At 45.8% G+C, this 15276-nt stretch overlaps 1 protein-coding gene across 1 annotated transcript in view; it reads left to right on the top strand.

Moving 5' to 3' along the window:
* The window catches only part of DNAH10 (dynein axonemal heavy chain 10), a 133852-nt gene that overhangs the window by 74062 nt on the left and 44514 nt on the right, over positions 1-15276 (top strand). The window contains 9 exon segments of the mRNA XM_049102003.1: positions 565-723; positions 1947-2082; positions 3181-3303; positions 4561-4695; positions 5003-5219; positions 8483-8602; positions 9792-9937; positions 12146-12298; positions 13460-13720. Of these exon segments, the coding sequence (XP_048957960.1) occupies positions 565-723; positions 1947-2082; positions 3181-3303; positions 4561-4695; positions 5003-5219; positions 8483-8602; positions 9792-9937; positions 12146-12298; positions 13460-13720 (1450 nt within the window).

Genomic DNA, 15276 nt, shown 5'->3' with positions numbered 1-15276 from the left:
CCATTATTTTTATTTACTTATTCAGTTAATCATGAACTGCTGTTTGTGTGAAGTCTGGTTTTCTGCAGATGAATTAATTCCATAGTGTTGCAGGAGTTTGCAGGCATGAAGGGTGGCAAATGCCCTGTGTACACAATTTATAAAGTCAGCAACACAAAGTGGATATCCTGTAAATATGAGGATTGAATATTAGTAGTCCAAGTGTGTTATGTTTTCTTGGATAACTATGATCTCTTATATACTAGTTATGAAATATTTACATAAATTGTTGTAGGCATGAATATGTAGCTTAGTTTCTCGATGCCCTCAAAAGGCAAAGCTGTGCTTTCAGTTCAGCTGAAAGCACACTTGTGTTGGGGCCACATTTTTGGTGAAACATGGTTTCCTTGCATTTAGTGTAAACCATTAACAGTAAGCAGGAAGCCCACAGGAGAGTTTGTGTGGGTTGCATTTTAAATTCTGGATTGGATCCAAAACATCGAATCCTCACATAGGTGGTGCAGACTGTTTTCCTAATGCATTTAGGCCACCTGGACCACAACTGCAGCCTCTCATTTGATTTAGGCTTGGGCTGATGACAAAGCTGTACATCTTGAATCCCAAAGCTGTGAGTGTCATAGAGCTCTATGGCATCCTAGACCCCACCACCCGAGACTGGACAGATGGAGTGCTGTCAAACATTTTCAGGGAGATCAACAAGCCAACGGATAAGAAGGAGCGAAAGTGAGTACCTTTTTGAGTTAGGAGGGAGCCTGGGTTAGTTCATGTTCATTATTTAAATGTTATGGATGAAAAAGACAATGTATAGTATTGAAGTTTCATTAATGGATGCCCACAGAATTAGAGACAGATGTCAAGGGCCCTGTTCACAAAGTGCCAGGTGCAATCTTAGTTCTCTATGTGTTATCTCTGTCTGCTCAACTGGGAGGAAATTCTCCCCTCTGTAAGGGCACTTGTCATTGGAGAAGGGCCCACCTGGACAATTAAAGATGCTGTCATCTTAAGGTCCTTAAGTACATCAGCAAAACCCTCCCCCACCCCCCAATATGGTCATAGTCACAGTTTCTGGATGAACATATCTTTTGGGGGCCACCATTTCAATCTGTTACACATGGGCATATGAAATACTTTCCTTTTCTCCTGACTTTACCATAAGAAAACTTGGTGTCAAAACAAGTGATAAATAGTTGTTGATATTCAGTCTCAGTTTTAAGAAAAGAATGAGATAGACTGTGATACTGTCCATCCCCATGGACAGCTGCTACTGAGCTTCAGCAGATTGTTCCCGTGCAGGAATGCAGGTCTGTGTTGGGAGGATTCCAGTTTGCAAGAGAAGCAAGACATCCAGATTTTTGTGTTTTTTTTTTTAATTTATTTATGATAGTCACACAGAGAGAGAGAGAGAGAGAGAGGCAGAGACACAGGCAGAGGGAGAAGCAGGCTCCATGCACCGGGAGCCCGACGTGGGATTCGATCCCGGGTCTCCAGGATCGCGCCCTGGGCCAAAGGCAGGCGCCAAACCGCTGCGCCACCCAGGGATCCCTTTTGTGTTGTTTTTAAATTCTTCAATGATGGTGACTGACTCAAACAATTTTTTAAAAGATTTATTTATTTATTTGAGGGAGAGAGAGTGTGAGTAGGGGGAGGAGCAGAGGAAGAGAATCCCCAAGCAGATTCCCCAATGAGCACTGAGCCTGAAGTGTGGCCTGATCCCATGACCCATGAGATCATGACTGGGCAGAAACCCAGAGTTGGACATTTAACTGACCAAACCACCTGGGTGCCCAGACTCAGTTTTTATGTTTGCTTTTTTTCCCATTTGATTTTATGGGTCAAACTTCTGGAACAAGTTGGGTGCTCAGTCTCAGGTCCTTGCTATGAAACTCTGAGAACAAGACATCAACATGATTCCCTATGAAAGCTTGGGTTATTTTTACTTGCTATAGGTATATTTTATTTGATGGGGATGTGGATGCTCTGTGGGTAGAAAACATGAATTCTGTGATGGATGACAACAAGCTGTTGACATTGGCCAATGGGGAGCGCATTCGGCTTCAAGCACACTGTGCTCTGCTCTTTGAGGCAAGTAGTAATGAAAAATAGTTTTAATATGTCTTTCTTTTCAGTAAAAGTTTAAATTTTCATTAAATTGATAATAAATATAGATGACTAAAGAAAACCCAAACAGTGCAGAAGAGTTTTTATGATGACCACAACTCAGTATTCCCCCTACTCCTCTTATCCCTCTTTACTGAATTCCAGAGGTAACTATTTTTCACTCTTGAGTTATTCTTCTGATTATTATCCTGGTGTCTGTAAACAACACACTTAGCATGCTATTCCTTCCTATCAAGTTTACACAGTATCTATGCTATAACTGCTATGAAAGTGAGAGTTCATCTCATACCACTAGTTCACTCCCCTCCTCAGAATAATATATTGCTAAATCAGTTGAATCAGTAAAACCGTATTTGCATTATTATGAATATGGAAATATTTACTGTAGGGCCAGCTAGTATACTGCTATTATGTTTACTTTCTTTTAGAGCCTTTTTTTCTTTTTGGCCTGAAGTTTGTAGTTGCCTTCTTTTTTCTTTCACACTATTTGCCTTGAACTTTTCTTTGTTTTTTTCAAACTTTTTATCGTATCCTCTGAACTTGTTTCACAGAAGTGGCCATGAGATTTGCTTTCACTTTGGCTTGATGTCAATGCTGTTTCTAACTTGGCCTGCAAACTTTGTTGATGCATGGGTATTTGTGCATATCATTATGTTATTGGCTGACTGAACTGTCTTTTCTTTTCATAGGGAGATGGATGTGTTAATATTGTTGGTTTAGATGCATACATACTCCAGAACAATGTTTATTTCTTGGTGTTGGAATTTTGAATAAGTTATTTTCTCCCCTAGAGTTTTCTATTTTTGTCAAATATTCTAAATCATATTAATTTTCACATTAATTTATAGTAAAAGAAAACTTTAAAAGGTACTATATCAGAAATGTATTATCTTTCCATAATAAACCTGTGTTCAATCAGAAGCCTCATGAAGGCTGTTAATCTAGGAATGACTTGGATTTTATGCAGTTATAAAAATTTGCACAAAGCAAAGGCTTTTAAACACGTAGTCCAGTTGTCTGTAGCCATAGACATGACTGATTTTTTTTTTTTTATTTCTCCAGGTTGGTGATTTACAGTATGCCTCTCCTGCAACTGTGTCTCGATGTGGAATGGTGTATGTGGATCCTAAAAACTTGAAATATCAACCATTCTGGAAAAAATGGGTTAATGAAATACAAAACAAGGTGAAAATTATTTCTAAAATGAACTTAAAAGTTATTAGTACTTGTGGCTAGTTGGATAAACATAATCCAAAGGGTTGTTTGTAGTTAAAGCCATGACCTTGACCTTGATCTACCTATGATCTTAAGTACTTAATGTTATCAATAAATTGGATGAAAACATGGAAGACACATTTGCTAGATTTCTAGAAAATTCCATAACTCGTAGGATAGGTAATGATTTCGATAGTTTAGATCAGAATTTCTTCTGTAAAGAGATAGAGAGTAAACATTTTAAGCTTTGTGGGCCATATGGTTTCTTTTGTAACTACTCAACTATGCCATTGTGGCAGTAAAGCAGCCACTGTATGTGATTGGACATATCTATGTACCAATAAAACTTTACCAAAAAAAAAAATCTGGTGATGGGTCAGATTTGGCTTGCGGGTTGTTGTTGGCAACTCCTGGTCCAGGCAAGCCCAGCTACTGAGAGATTTGTCTTTAGAGGGGCTCAGCTTTTGCTTAATTGGATGAATGCTGTGTGTGAAGGACTTAGCTTGTCATGTAATTGAGTTCTGATGGTTTTAGTTGATCTCAAACCATGTCATGTGTCACATGGCTGCTAAAGTATGTATTGTCATAACAAAAAGGCTTCATTAAAAAGTGCAGAGATAGGTATGATAGTCATGTGAAAGCTGTGGCTTGACCACACCCAGGATACCATGACCACATTCTCAAAGTGACACAAGTGGTTTGGGCGTATCACCAGAAGGACCACGAGGCTGATGGTAAATTGGAAATTGGGACATAATTATCCCAGAGAAGAGAAGACCAAGGGAAACATGATAGGACCTTTGGAGCCATTGTTGTAAGGGAGAGAGAGCTGTCTAAGGCCCACCCAATCTCTGGTGGTCCTCAATGCCTTGATAGGGATAGAGGCCTTCCATGGCTTTGGACTCTTTGCAAGATGACTGTGACCATGTAACTTGACCTCAAAGATAATCAGCCCCATTTCTGTCAAATGGGACCTGCTATCCTCCCTCCCTCCCGGGTGGTAGGGTAGACTCTATGGCAGTGAAATAAAATGCTTCATGACAAAAGTGCACTGTAGAGGACCAATCTCTACAAATATATGACACTGTTATCAGGGTTTATTTGCCTGCCAGATTTATTCATCAGAAGACCTTACTCATCCCTTTTTTTGTCAAGGTAAGCTTTCCACTAACTTCTATTTAAATAAAGGAATCCTTGAAAATGCATTGGAATTCTGCTCTTTTATAGGCAGAGCATGGCAATTTGGAGACTCTCTTTGAGAAATATGTGCCCTATCTCATGGATATGATAGTGGAAGGGATAGTGGATGGAAGACAAGGCGAGAAGCTGAAGACAGTTGTCCCTCAGACAGATCTAAATATGGTGAGAAATTATCTCTGTCAGCAATGAGAAAGTCTTCCTTAAAGGTGGACCCACAGTCCAAGGGAAACAGAGATGCCAGAGGGATAAGTTGTAACATTGTAGGTTACTGACAATAAAGACACAGCACTTCCCGTAATGACCCTGTGCAGGACAAGATGACAGGCTCCATCTGACTGAACCAATATGGTGGGTTTGTAAGCTTCCATCACTCTGGGACCTGCTATCCCAAGATGTATGACCAGAACTGACCCTGGGCTGGCAGGGGAGTGGAATATATGGGCTCATCAGAGATTTTCCTGTGCACTAGGTAACCCAGTTAACCAAGATGTTGGATGCACTACTAGAAGGAGAAATAGAAGATCCTGACCTTTTGGAGTGCTATTTCTTAGAGGCTCTGTACTGTTCTTTGGGTGCTTCTCTGCTCGAGGATGGAAGGATTAAATTTGATGAATGTATTAAACGCCTTGCTTCTTTGCCTTCTGCTGATACGGAAGGGGAATGGGCCAACCCTGGGGAATTGCCAGGTAAGAACTGAGTGTCACCTGCTTTTCCCACTCAGAGTGCTTTTGCGGAGGATTTTAGAAGACGTGATCTTGCTTTTCCACGTGTATGCCTGTGTGGGTTTTCCAGCTCCTTTGTTTCTGTAGACAATGGGCAGTGCCCCTGGTGTGTCCTCAGAAGTTCCAGTGTGTGAACTGCTGTAGCAGAAGCCCCAGTGGCTTTTCATGTTGAGTCTAAACCATTATCCCCCTGAGACTTAGGCATTTGATTTCTTCCCTCTGTTTAAGTTTTTATATTTTTTCACACGATTCCTTTGATAGCTCAGTTGGTAGAGCACAGGAATATAAAATTTTTCACACTGTGCATGATTTTGAGTTTCTTCTCCACCTATTTTTTTAAACCACCTCTCTAAATTTCCACAATTTAATTCACCTGCAGTATTCCTGAGTATTTGCACAGTAGGCGATCAAGTGTGGATCTGTGGTCATTCTTAGGAGATCATCATATTAAGGTTTTAAGTTTGTGTGTGAAAAAACGCATGCTCCAAGAGCTATATTCAGTGAAAATGTGCCTTTTTTCAAGAACTCAATGTAACAGCAGGATCTGTCTTTGTTTCCTGATGATGTTTGAATATGACTTGGCGAGTAGACATCTTTCTAAGTCATATTCTATCATCATTACCTGGGGTGTTCTTTTCAGAGTGCAAAGTAAAATGGCCTCAGGTCTTTCTAATGGAGCATGTTGAGCAAGTAAAAGATGTTTTACAAGTCCCTGCTCTTTTGGGTGGCAGTTGGCTTATGCTTTTCCAGCGCGGCATGCCTCCTTTGGGTGAGTGCTTCCCAGCTGTGCATGCCATGCTGGCTTTGTTTGGCTGTCATCAGTGACCCCCCCCCACCTCGGGGCCCCTGGTGTGCTCTAGTTCTGGGGACTCGAATGGCTCAGTAAACATCTTATTTCCAGATGCCTTCTGCACTCAACTCCAGCAATGGGTCCCTTGACCTCAGGTTAGCTCTGAACACCCAGTGCTGTTTTATGTCAGCATCATCAATGTGCTGCTGGTCAGCCTCTGTGACTCTGGCTGTACCTGTTTGTACTGGCCTTGTGGGGACCACCACCCACCTCTCTTCCTGTCTCCTCTGTAACCGGACCCTGTGCTCCTTGCTTTCCTTTGCTGTTGGCTTGTCACTTCACCCTCTCTTGCTCCAACCCGCGGCCCCCTTGCCCTGTTGTCCTTTGTTAAATGCCTGTGAGGGGCTCTGAGTCTGTCTTCTGCGCCTGTCTGGGGCTGAGTGACACTGAGAAAACCACGAATTCAGACCGCGACTTCGTGAATACAGATATGGAAGAGAGAAAGAGGAATGAGCGAGGCAGTGTTGTGTGAGAGGTGCTGCCTCACCAGGCTGTGTCCCTTGGATGTTTATGTGTCCAGCTGTATTTTTAATGAGCTACTGGCTCCTCACAGGCAGCGTATCATTTTCCTCCCAAGACCTCCACCCGACCCTCTGCAGAAGATCCTTCTTGATTCAACAGGAAGAATAGAAGGCATCATACAGGGTTTTCCTGCCCACAGACGGGCCCGCCCGTTGCTCAGGTGCCCACTTCCTTGCTGGGCTCCTCTTGGGCGGGCTCTCCTGTCTCTCCCCTGCTGACCCCATACCAGCAGCTTTTGGACCTGCTTGGGTGAAATCTTCTCAATTTTGTCTCCTTCCAGAGGTGTCTCTCTGCCTCTTTCCTTTTAAGGCCACACATCCTTGAAAGGTTGGCTGCCAGCTGTGTCCTCACATCCCACCCACTCCTCAGCCTGCAGCCACGCACAGGCTCCCTGCCCAACAGCTGGAAGGTGCCTCCAGCAAGCACACCCCCTGGCCTCCCCGCCGGAACCCACAGGCCTTCTTGTCCTCACTGTCCTGGCCTTGCCCAGCGTCCAATGCGGCTGACCACTCCCTGTCCTCCTGAAATGTTCTTCCTCTGCCCCGTGGCTGCTCCTGCCCCATCCCCTCCTCTGCCCCTTCCTCACATCTTCGAGCCTCCTTTTGTGCTTTGAGTCCTCGTAGAGCCTAGGCCACCTGCTCACAGCTCCTGCCTGCCTGTATCCTTCCCTTCTGCTCCTTCTCCTGGTGCCCTAGCTCAGTTCTATTGAAATCTGTCTGTCTATCTATCCATCATCATCATCATCTCTATCAATCACCTGTCTGTCTGTCTCTCTGCCTTGCACATCAGTGACCTTGATACTTTCTCCTCCCAAACCTGACATTTCAGTCTGACGACCCCGTGCCCACCACTCTGGTGAGGTGCTCCTGTCACTTCTGCATCAGGCAAGGCAGAAGCCTCAGAACAGATCTCCCAGTCTCTCCTTACCTCCTCCTGCGCGTTTTCCTCTAGGGTCATACTGGTCCTTTGCACATGCAGATCTGGCCACATCTACCCCTGGAGGCTAATGTGGGTGACTCCCCAGTACCTGGAAGGTAGAGAGCCAGCACCTGAAATGGTCTGCCGGGCTCTTCATGCAACAGTCCCACAGCCCTTCAGGCTTTTCCTCATCTGCCTGCTCTGAGCACGACCCACTTACTCCCTCCTGTTCTTCCAGCCACCTGCCATGCTCTCTTCTCCCTCAGACAGAGTCTCCTGGAGGCCCCCACTTCTGGCTCGGGAATGCCCAGTCTTTCGGGTCTCAGATGAGATGACATTTCCTCTGGGAAGGCTTCCTCCCAGTGATAGCTGCAGAGGTTGGCATTGCTGAGGCCTGTGGGTGGCAGTCTGTCTGGGAGGAGGGGCATGAGGGAGCTTCCTTAGAGCTGAGTTTGTGTATCACCCCTGTGATTGGTGAGGGATGTGTGCATGGGCCACAGAGGGACATGTGTGCGGGGGAGGCCCAAGGTGCCCTCCCTGTGGCACCTGGTGCCTCTCAGACCTCTTCTCTGCCCCATCCTAGTTAGACGCCCTCATGGGGTGCCCAGTGCACCTGTTCTTGCCCTGTAGCAGATCGTAGCACCCCACATTGAAATTGCCTATTAATTTGCCCCCATCTTTCCTACCCTCCCTCTTCCTCCTCTCTGGCCCACCAACACCTGTAAGCCTAGGAACCACCTAGCATCTGCCTCCCCCTCATGTTCCCAGGGAAGGGACTCCATGCCTCTCTGTCCAGTGGGCAGGAGTGTTCATTCAAAGTACTCAGTTAAGTTGCTGTCCAGGGAACAAGTAGCATTAGTCCATCTCCATGTGCTGGAGCTAATTCTGTAGTTCCATGTCTATGACGAAAGTGAAGTTAGACCATTATTCCCTGCAGGTCACCTCCCAACCTTGTATGACTTTCATTTTGATTCCACACGGAAAAAATGGATACCGTGGAACAAACTGGTTCCTGAATATATTCACAGCCAGAAGAGTAAATTTATTGACATCCTGGGTAAGTGAGAACTGAACCTCTGTACTTGGTTTAACAGTGGAGGGTTCTCGTTCCATGAGGAAGTAAGACAGATCTGGTGGCCTCTGTGGCACCCTGAGTCCCACCCAGAGAGCTGCTTTGGAGAAACTGAAAAGAACAAGCCATGGGCCTTGCCAAGAAACTGGCATTCCTGATTCTGTTTCTGTGCTACTGGCTCTGAGCATCTGCAGATGTGTGTGACTCTTAGCTGCCACCTGACAGGTGGGGTGGTGGTAGAACGGGCTGCCCTGCCTCCCCTCACAGTCCCCTGGCAGCTGGCTGGCCAGGGGAAGGAACCAAGGAAGAGAGAAAGAGGAATGAGCGAGGCAGTATTGTGTGAGAGGTGCTGCCTCACAAGGCTGTGTCCCTTGGATGTTTATGTGTCCAACTATATTTTTAATGTACTCCTCTGGCTATTTAGAGAATAGTGGCACACGGCTGGTGTGGGTTCTGGTCGGATGAGATGTACTCATTTCTTCAGGAACCAGTCAGGATTAAAAACGACCAGTATAGGAGTGAGCTGGACCTGGCTTCGTGGTTTCATTCTCTCTTTAGAGGAAGTCGTCGGGCAGGAAACCAAACCCTGGAGGGATGTGGCTGATGTTAGCAATGGGGAAACGGAGTTTTTAATATCCTGACTATAAATCAGAATTGGATATTAAAAACAGTTTGGGTGCTCCAAATCTAGACTATGGCAGGGATTCCACAGCTGTAGAAATGTGTCAGACTCACCAGATTAGACCCTTAAAATGGGTGAGTTTCATGACATATAAGGTATACCTTGTAGAGCTATTAGAAATAACAGGAGGTGCCTCGGTGGCTCAGTTGGTTAAGCATCTGCCTTTGGCTCAAGTCGTGATCCCAGGGTCCTGGGGTTGAGCCCCATGTTGGGTTCCCTGCTCAGCGGGGAGTCTGCTTCTCCCTCTCCCTCTGCCCCTCCCCTCTGCTCTCTCTCTCAAATAAGTAAATAAAATAAAAAAAATAAAAATAATGGTTGTGGTAAGGAGGTTCTCCTAAGAAGACTGCACCCATCCATGCATTTTCAAGGCCATGTCTTGGGTTTTTGCTGATGCTTTTTATGAGATGTTTGGGATTCCGTGAAGCTCCAAGTTCCCACCTGCTCACCCTGTGGCATTTCTATGATGCTCCTGTGCTTTATCATGTTCCTTAGTTCATACGGTGGATACGACACGTACTACCTGGGTGCTGGAAGAAATGGTCAAGATCAGGCAACCTATTCTCTTGGTCGGTGAATCTGGCACCTCCAAGACAGCCACCACCCAGAACTTCCTCAAAAATCTGAATGAAGACATCACCGTAAGTTACTGTGCTTGTCCATTGCCTGCTGCTGCGTAGCAAACGGCTCCAAGGCATAGCAGCTCAGCACCACAGATGCTGCACACCTCCCCCTTCCCGCAGGCGGGGAATCCGTGAGTGGCTCAGCCGGGTGGCTCTAGCTTAGGCCCTCTGCGGAGCAGCTGGCCAGCAGTCGGCCGGAGCTGCGGGCGTCTGAAGGCCTGATGGGGGTCCCTTGCAGACGCCCACTGGTTTAGGCCCCCCACATTCTATCGAGGTGACTCACAGGGGTTTCTGGGTGACCCATGCAACGTGGCAGAAGTGAAGGCAGAGGATGTCTCAAGTCATCAAGGGTGGTGTTGCATCTTATTGACTCTCTGCCTCGGACATTCACTCTGGCGGATGCCAGCTGCCACGCAAGAGGTCACCCAGCAGCCCTGGGAGGGGTCAGTGCAGGGGGAGCCAAGAACTGCCACCTTGGGGGAGGTGTTAGAGGCTGGCTATCATGTTACTCATCTCTGGTTTGTGACTTTGAAAACTGGAAGGTTTTTCCTTCCTTCCTCCATCTCTGCGTTACATGTGGGAGCGTCTGACATGGGTCAGACGCTGGCTAGCCAGGTGCCATGGAGGCAGACAGCAGTGACCCTGCAGTCAGGTCTGGAGGGACTCGCAGTCAGTGGGGCAAACTTGAAAATGAACCCATGAAACATGACAGTGCAGAGTGAGCCAGGGCTCCAGATTAGGGGGGACCACGTCAGTGCTCCTCTCTGTACTCAGAGTTGCCCCACGCAGGCCACCTGCTCATCATTTCAACTGTCCTGGCCTAAAACAATTTTTATTTAGTATTTTAATAACTGAGAAAAGACTCATGTCTCCTCCAGGAAGCTTCCTGTTGTTCTCACGATATCCAGGTCATGTATACTTGACCCAAATCCACTCACTGGCCCAGCGCTAGTTTTTGTTAATATCCATTCATCATTTAAGTTTCCAGTTCCTGTTTTGGCCTTCTGGAACTTCCAAGGGGAGCGAAGTTTCCTGCGGCTTTCCTCCCTGGCTTTCATACTTAGCTTGTTGCCCGGAAACCACGTGGTCCTCTGAGGCAGGGAGTGGTCAGCCAAGCTTGGGCATAGGCATCACGTGAGGGATGTACACAGGACTGGGCCAGACTGCCTGCAAGTGGTTGAGCCCACTCACACGCTGGCGCGTGGAAACATGGTATATTTAGCTTTAAGGATGTCATCCCAGAGGATGCAGAGGGATGTTTACCACCAGACGGACCTGCAAGTTTGTGGGGTCAGGCAAACAACAGTGATGTTCAGAAACCCCCACTGTGATGCCCTTCCACTGGGACTCAGCAGCTGGTGCTTATCCCCCCAACAGGCACATTTGAGCATATTCGCTATAATGAGATGCACATTCACCTTCGACATGTTGGGCTCCTGTGCAGCTGCACCAGTGAGCCCCTTAGAAGGCAGTGTTAGCCACGGTGCTGGTTCTTAAGGGTGGTCCCTAAGCCAGCAGTATTGCCTGAAAATTTGCTTATACTACTCTAGACCTATTGAATCGGAAACTCTGAGGATGGGGCCCTGGGACCTGTGTGGCACTAGACCTCCAGGTGACTCAGGGACACAATTATGTGCGAGAACCTCTGGCCAGTGAAGTCTCAGTAATGCGCTAAGAAGCGCAATTGGCCGGCCCTGGGACGTGCTTTCTGCACAGGGGCTGGGGGACCTCCCTCAACTTTCTCTCACGGGGTCAGTTCCACAGGTGCTCTCTCAGACCTACTTATTAAGATGCAGCAGGCATGGCAGTCACTTATGGTTAAATATTATTACCTTGTCATACTGAAAATACCTCTGTGGACTTCATCTCCTGTGATAAAATCACCCCATGACGTAATCCAAGCAGGTGTTATTAAAATTGTCTTACAGATGTGAAAAATGAGGCTCTAGAAGGTTAAACCTCATTCTGGAGGTTCCCCTAGCCAGAACTATGCAGAACTAAGAACACCCCTCCCTGTCCACAGGCGCCCAAGGCCCACACGCAGCAACTCACTGTTGCCTCATATAACCTGCCAAAGGTGAAGAATGAAGTACAGACACACAGTGGATTATAGAAAAGTTCAGATCCCAGTGAATTTGCAAAATTGATGGTAGCTCACGGTCCAGCATTTCCCGCTGGTACTGTGAAGAAACAACCGCCTTCTGGAATGATCCCTCTCTGTTCCAGATTGTGTTAATGGCCAATTTCTCCTCCCGCACCACCTCTATGGATATCCAAAGAAATTTGGAAGCAAATGTGGAAAAACGAACCAAAGACACATATGGCCCACCCATGGGGAAGCGCCTCCTGGTGTTCATGGATGACATGAATATGCCGAAGGTAGCGTCAGGGCTACAGAGTGGGGAGCGATGGGGCAAGGCTGTGTGCTTGTGTTTGTGTTGCTGCGTATGTGTATGGCATTCATGAGTGGGAGAACATGTGTCTTCATTCTGCATAACACCTGCAGGGTGCTGGCTATGGGGAGCCAGCTTAGGAGACAGTGTTACTGGAGTGTTCTTACACAGAGGGACTTTTCCCTACAGATTGTTCTCCTTGCTTTCTTGAAGGAGTAAGCAGGCAGCAGACAGCCTCCAAACTCTTTACAGCATGGGTTTGAGTAAGTGATTTCCCAATGAGCCTATAGCTTAGATGATAATATTGTTCTCAGTCCCATATACATGGGAAGCATAGGGTCTAGACACTTCTCCGGGGTTCCTCTGGAATTACCAATGAAGGGAAACTTTAGCATGCATGCGGAGTGTGTTTCTGGGGCTAGAGCCTGAGAGGTGTGAAGTTTTCTTTGTACTGAAATGTAAATTTATGTAATTCCTGCAGAACCATGTTTTTTTCCTCTGAAAACCTATCTTCCAAATAGACTGCAAAGCCAGGATCCACCCATCCATCCGTGCATGCACGCATCCATCTGTCTATCTAACCATTCATCCCTGTATCCACACACTCACTTATGCATCCATTTATGCATCTGTTCATCCATTCATGTATATATCTATCCATGCATGCACCCACACATCCTTCTATCCATCCATCTTTCCATGTGTCTTTCCATCCATCCATCCATCCATCCATCCATCCATCCATTCCTCTATCCATCCATCCATTCCTCTATCCACACACTCATCCGATTGTGCATCTATTCCTATATATGCATGCACCCACACACCCTTTTATCCATCCATGCATCCATCCAATTAACATATATTTATTGAGCACCTCCTATGGGTCTGGTGCTGTGCAGTGATGAACAAAACATAGTAGTCCCTGCCCTTATGGAGCTTATAGTCCAGAGGGGGAAGATGGATTAAAAAAAATTACAAATGAATATATAGTGGCAAACCTTCAGAAACCCTATGGAATGAAAACCAGAGTGCTCAGAGAGAGGAAGAGGAAAGACGGGAATTAGTTTAAATGGTCAGGAAAGGCATCTCTGAGTTCTGCTTTATGATACTACCGTTATCTCTTTTCTTTAAAAACAAAATCAAGGTGGATGAATATGGCACACAGCAGCCAATCGCCTTGCTGAAACTGCTGTTGGAAAAAGGCTACTTGTATGACCGTGGGAAGGAGCTGAATTGTAAAAGCATTCGGGACCTCGGCTTTATTGCTGCCATGGGAAAAGCTGGAGGAGGCCGCAATGAAGTTGATCCGAGATTTATTTCACTGTTCAGTGTCTTCAATGTACCATTTCCTTCAGAGGAGTCTTTGCATTTAATTTATTCCTCCATCCTGAAAGGCCACACTTCGGTAACTTGCTTTTAATTACCAGTCTAACCTGGAGGACCTTGTGTTGAGGAGAAGTGTATGTATGGTTGACTTAGGCATGAGGCACAGCAGGCACAAGGCCCGCAGTACTTTTGGGGGTCCATGAATGTACTTTGACTTCTTTTAAAACCAGAAGAAAAAAAGAGAATATAATCTAGCCTGGATTATATTCATCTGTATACCAGTGCAGTCATAAAATATAAAGTCATATATTTTTATGGAGGATGGGGCCCAGAAGGCAAAAGTGTCTTGGGTGCACAGAAGTCATGATGTAGCCCTGAGTTACATGTGCCACATTGAATTGAGTCAGTGAATCAACTAGGGGACCAAGACCTGGAGTCAGGTCCCATTCTGCTCCCTGGGTAAGTCCCTTGAGCTCTCCTAGACCTGGTTCTCATCTGGAACAGGGATAATGATGGTGTCCACCTCACTGAGAGTCTGGGAAAATGAAAGGAGAAAAGGGCACATAAAATGTGTGGCACAGTGTCTAGCACACAGAAGATACTCATCAGATACTAGTTACCGCTCTCATTATGATTTAACTTGGCTACCCCTCCCCCCACAAATGGAACCCATTCACTTAAATGATGACCTTCTGGTCCTGCCATTTCCCTCCTATAATGAGATTTGTGCACACAAAGCCTTGAGGGGCAGGAGAGGTAAAGATGTGGGATGGTGAGGTGTGATCCATAGGAACTGTGGGCACCTGGCATGTTCATGCCCTATCATAAGCTATTCAGTGTCAAAACTGTGAGTCTACACTGGTCAAATCAAACTCAAACCAAGGACTGGTTTGGGTTTTGGTTTCACATCATGTTGACTTGTCAATGTGAAAATCTAGGGAAACAAAGCAAATCAGATGATGTTTCTTTGGCCTTCTTTTTTCTCTCAGAGAGAGAGAGAGAGTATTTGAATGGGGGTGGAAGGGGCAGAGGGAGAGGGAGAGAATCTTAAGCAGGTTCCATGCTCAGTGTGGAGTGTGACTTAGGGCTCAATTTCATGACCTTGAAATCATGACCTGAGCTGAAATCAAGAGTCAGATGCTCAACCAGCTGAGCCACCCAAGTGCCCCTTTTTATCTCTTCTTTAAAAATTATGGTACAATTCACATAGTGTAGCATTAGTTATTTTAACCAATTTAAAGTTTTGGCATTGAGTACGATTCCCAATGTTGTACAACCATTACCACTACCTAATTTCAAAATATTTTTGTTACCCCAAAAGCAATCACAATCTCCCATCCTTCAGCCCTTGGCAATTGCTAATTTGCATTCTACCTTTGTAGATTTCCCTCTTCTGGATATTTCAGACAAATGGAATCATACAGTATGTGGTCTTCTATGACTGGCTTCTTTCTTTAGCATCACATTTTCAAGATTCATCCATTGGTAGTGTGTGTGTCAGTACTTTGCTCTTTTTTTTTTTTTTAAAGATTTTATCTATTCATATGAGAGAGAGAGAGAGAGAGGCAGAGACACAGGCAGAGGGAGAAGCAGGCTCCACGCAGGGAGCCCGACATGGGACCCAATCCCAGGTCT

Source organism: Canis lupus, chromosome 26 (assembly GCF_003254725.2).
Source record: "Canis lupus dingo isolate Sandy chromosome 26, ASM325472v2, whole genome shotgun sequence".
Classification (NCBI taxonomy): Eukaryota; Metazoa; Chordata; class Mammalia; order Carnivora; family Canidae; genus Canis; species Canis lupus.
This window is presented reverse-complemented; position numbering and strand designations above follow the sequence as displayed.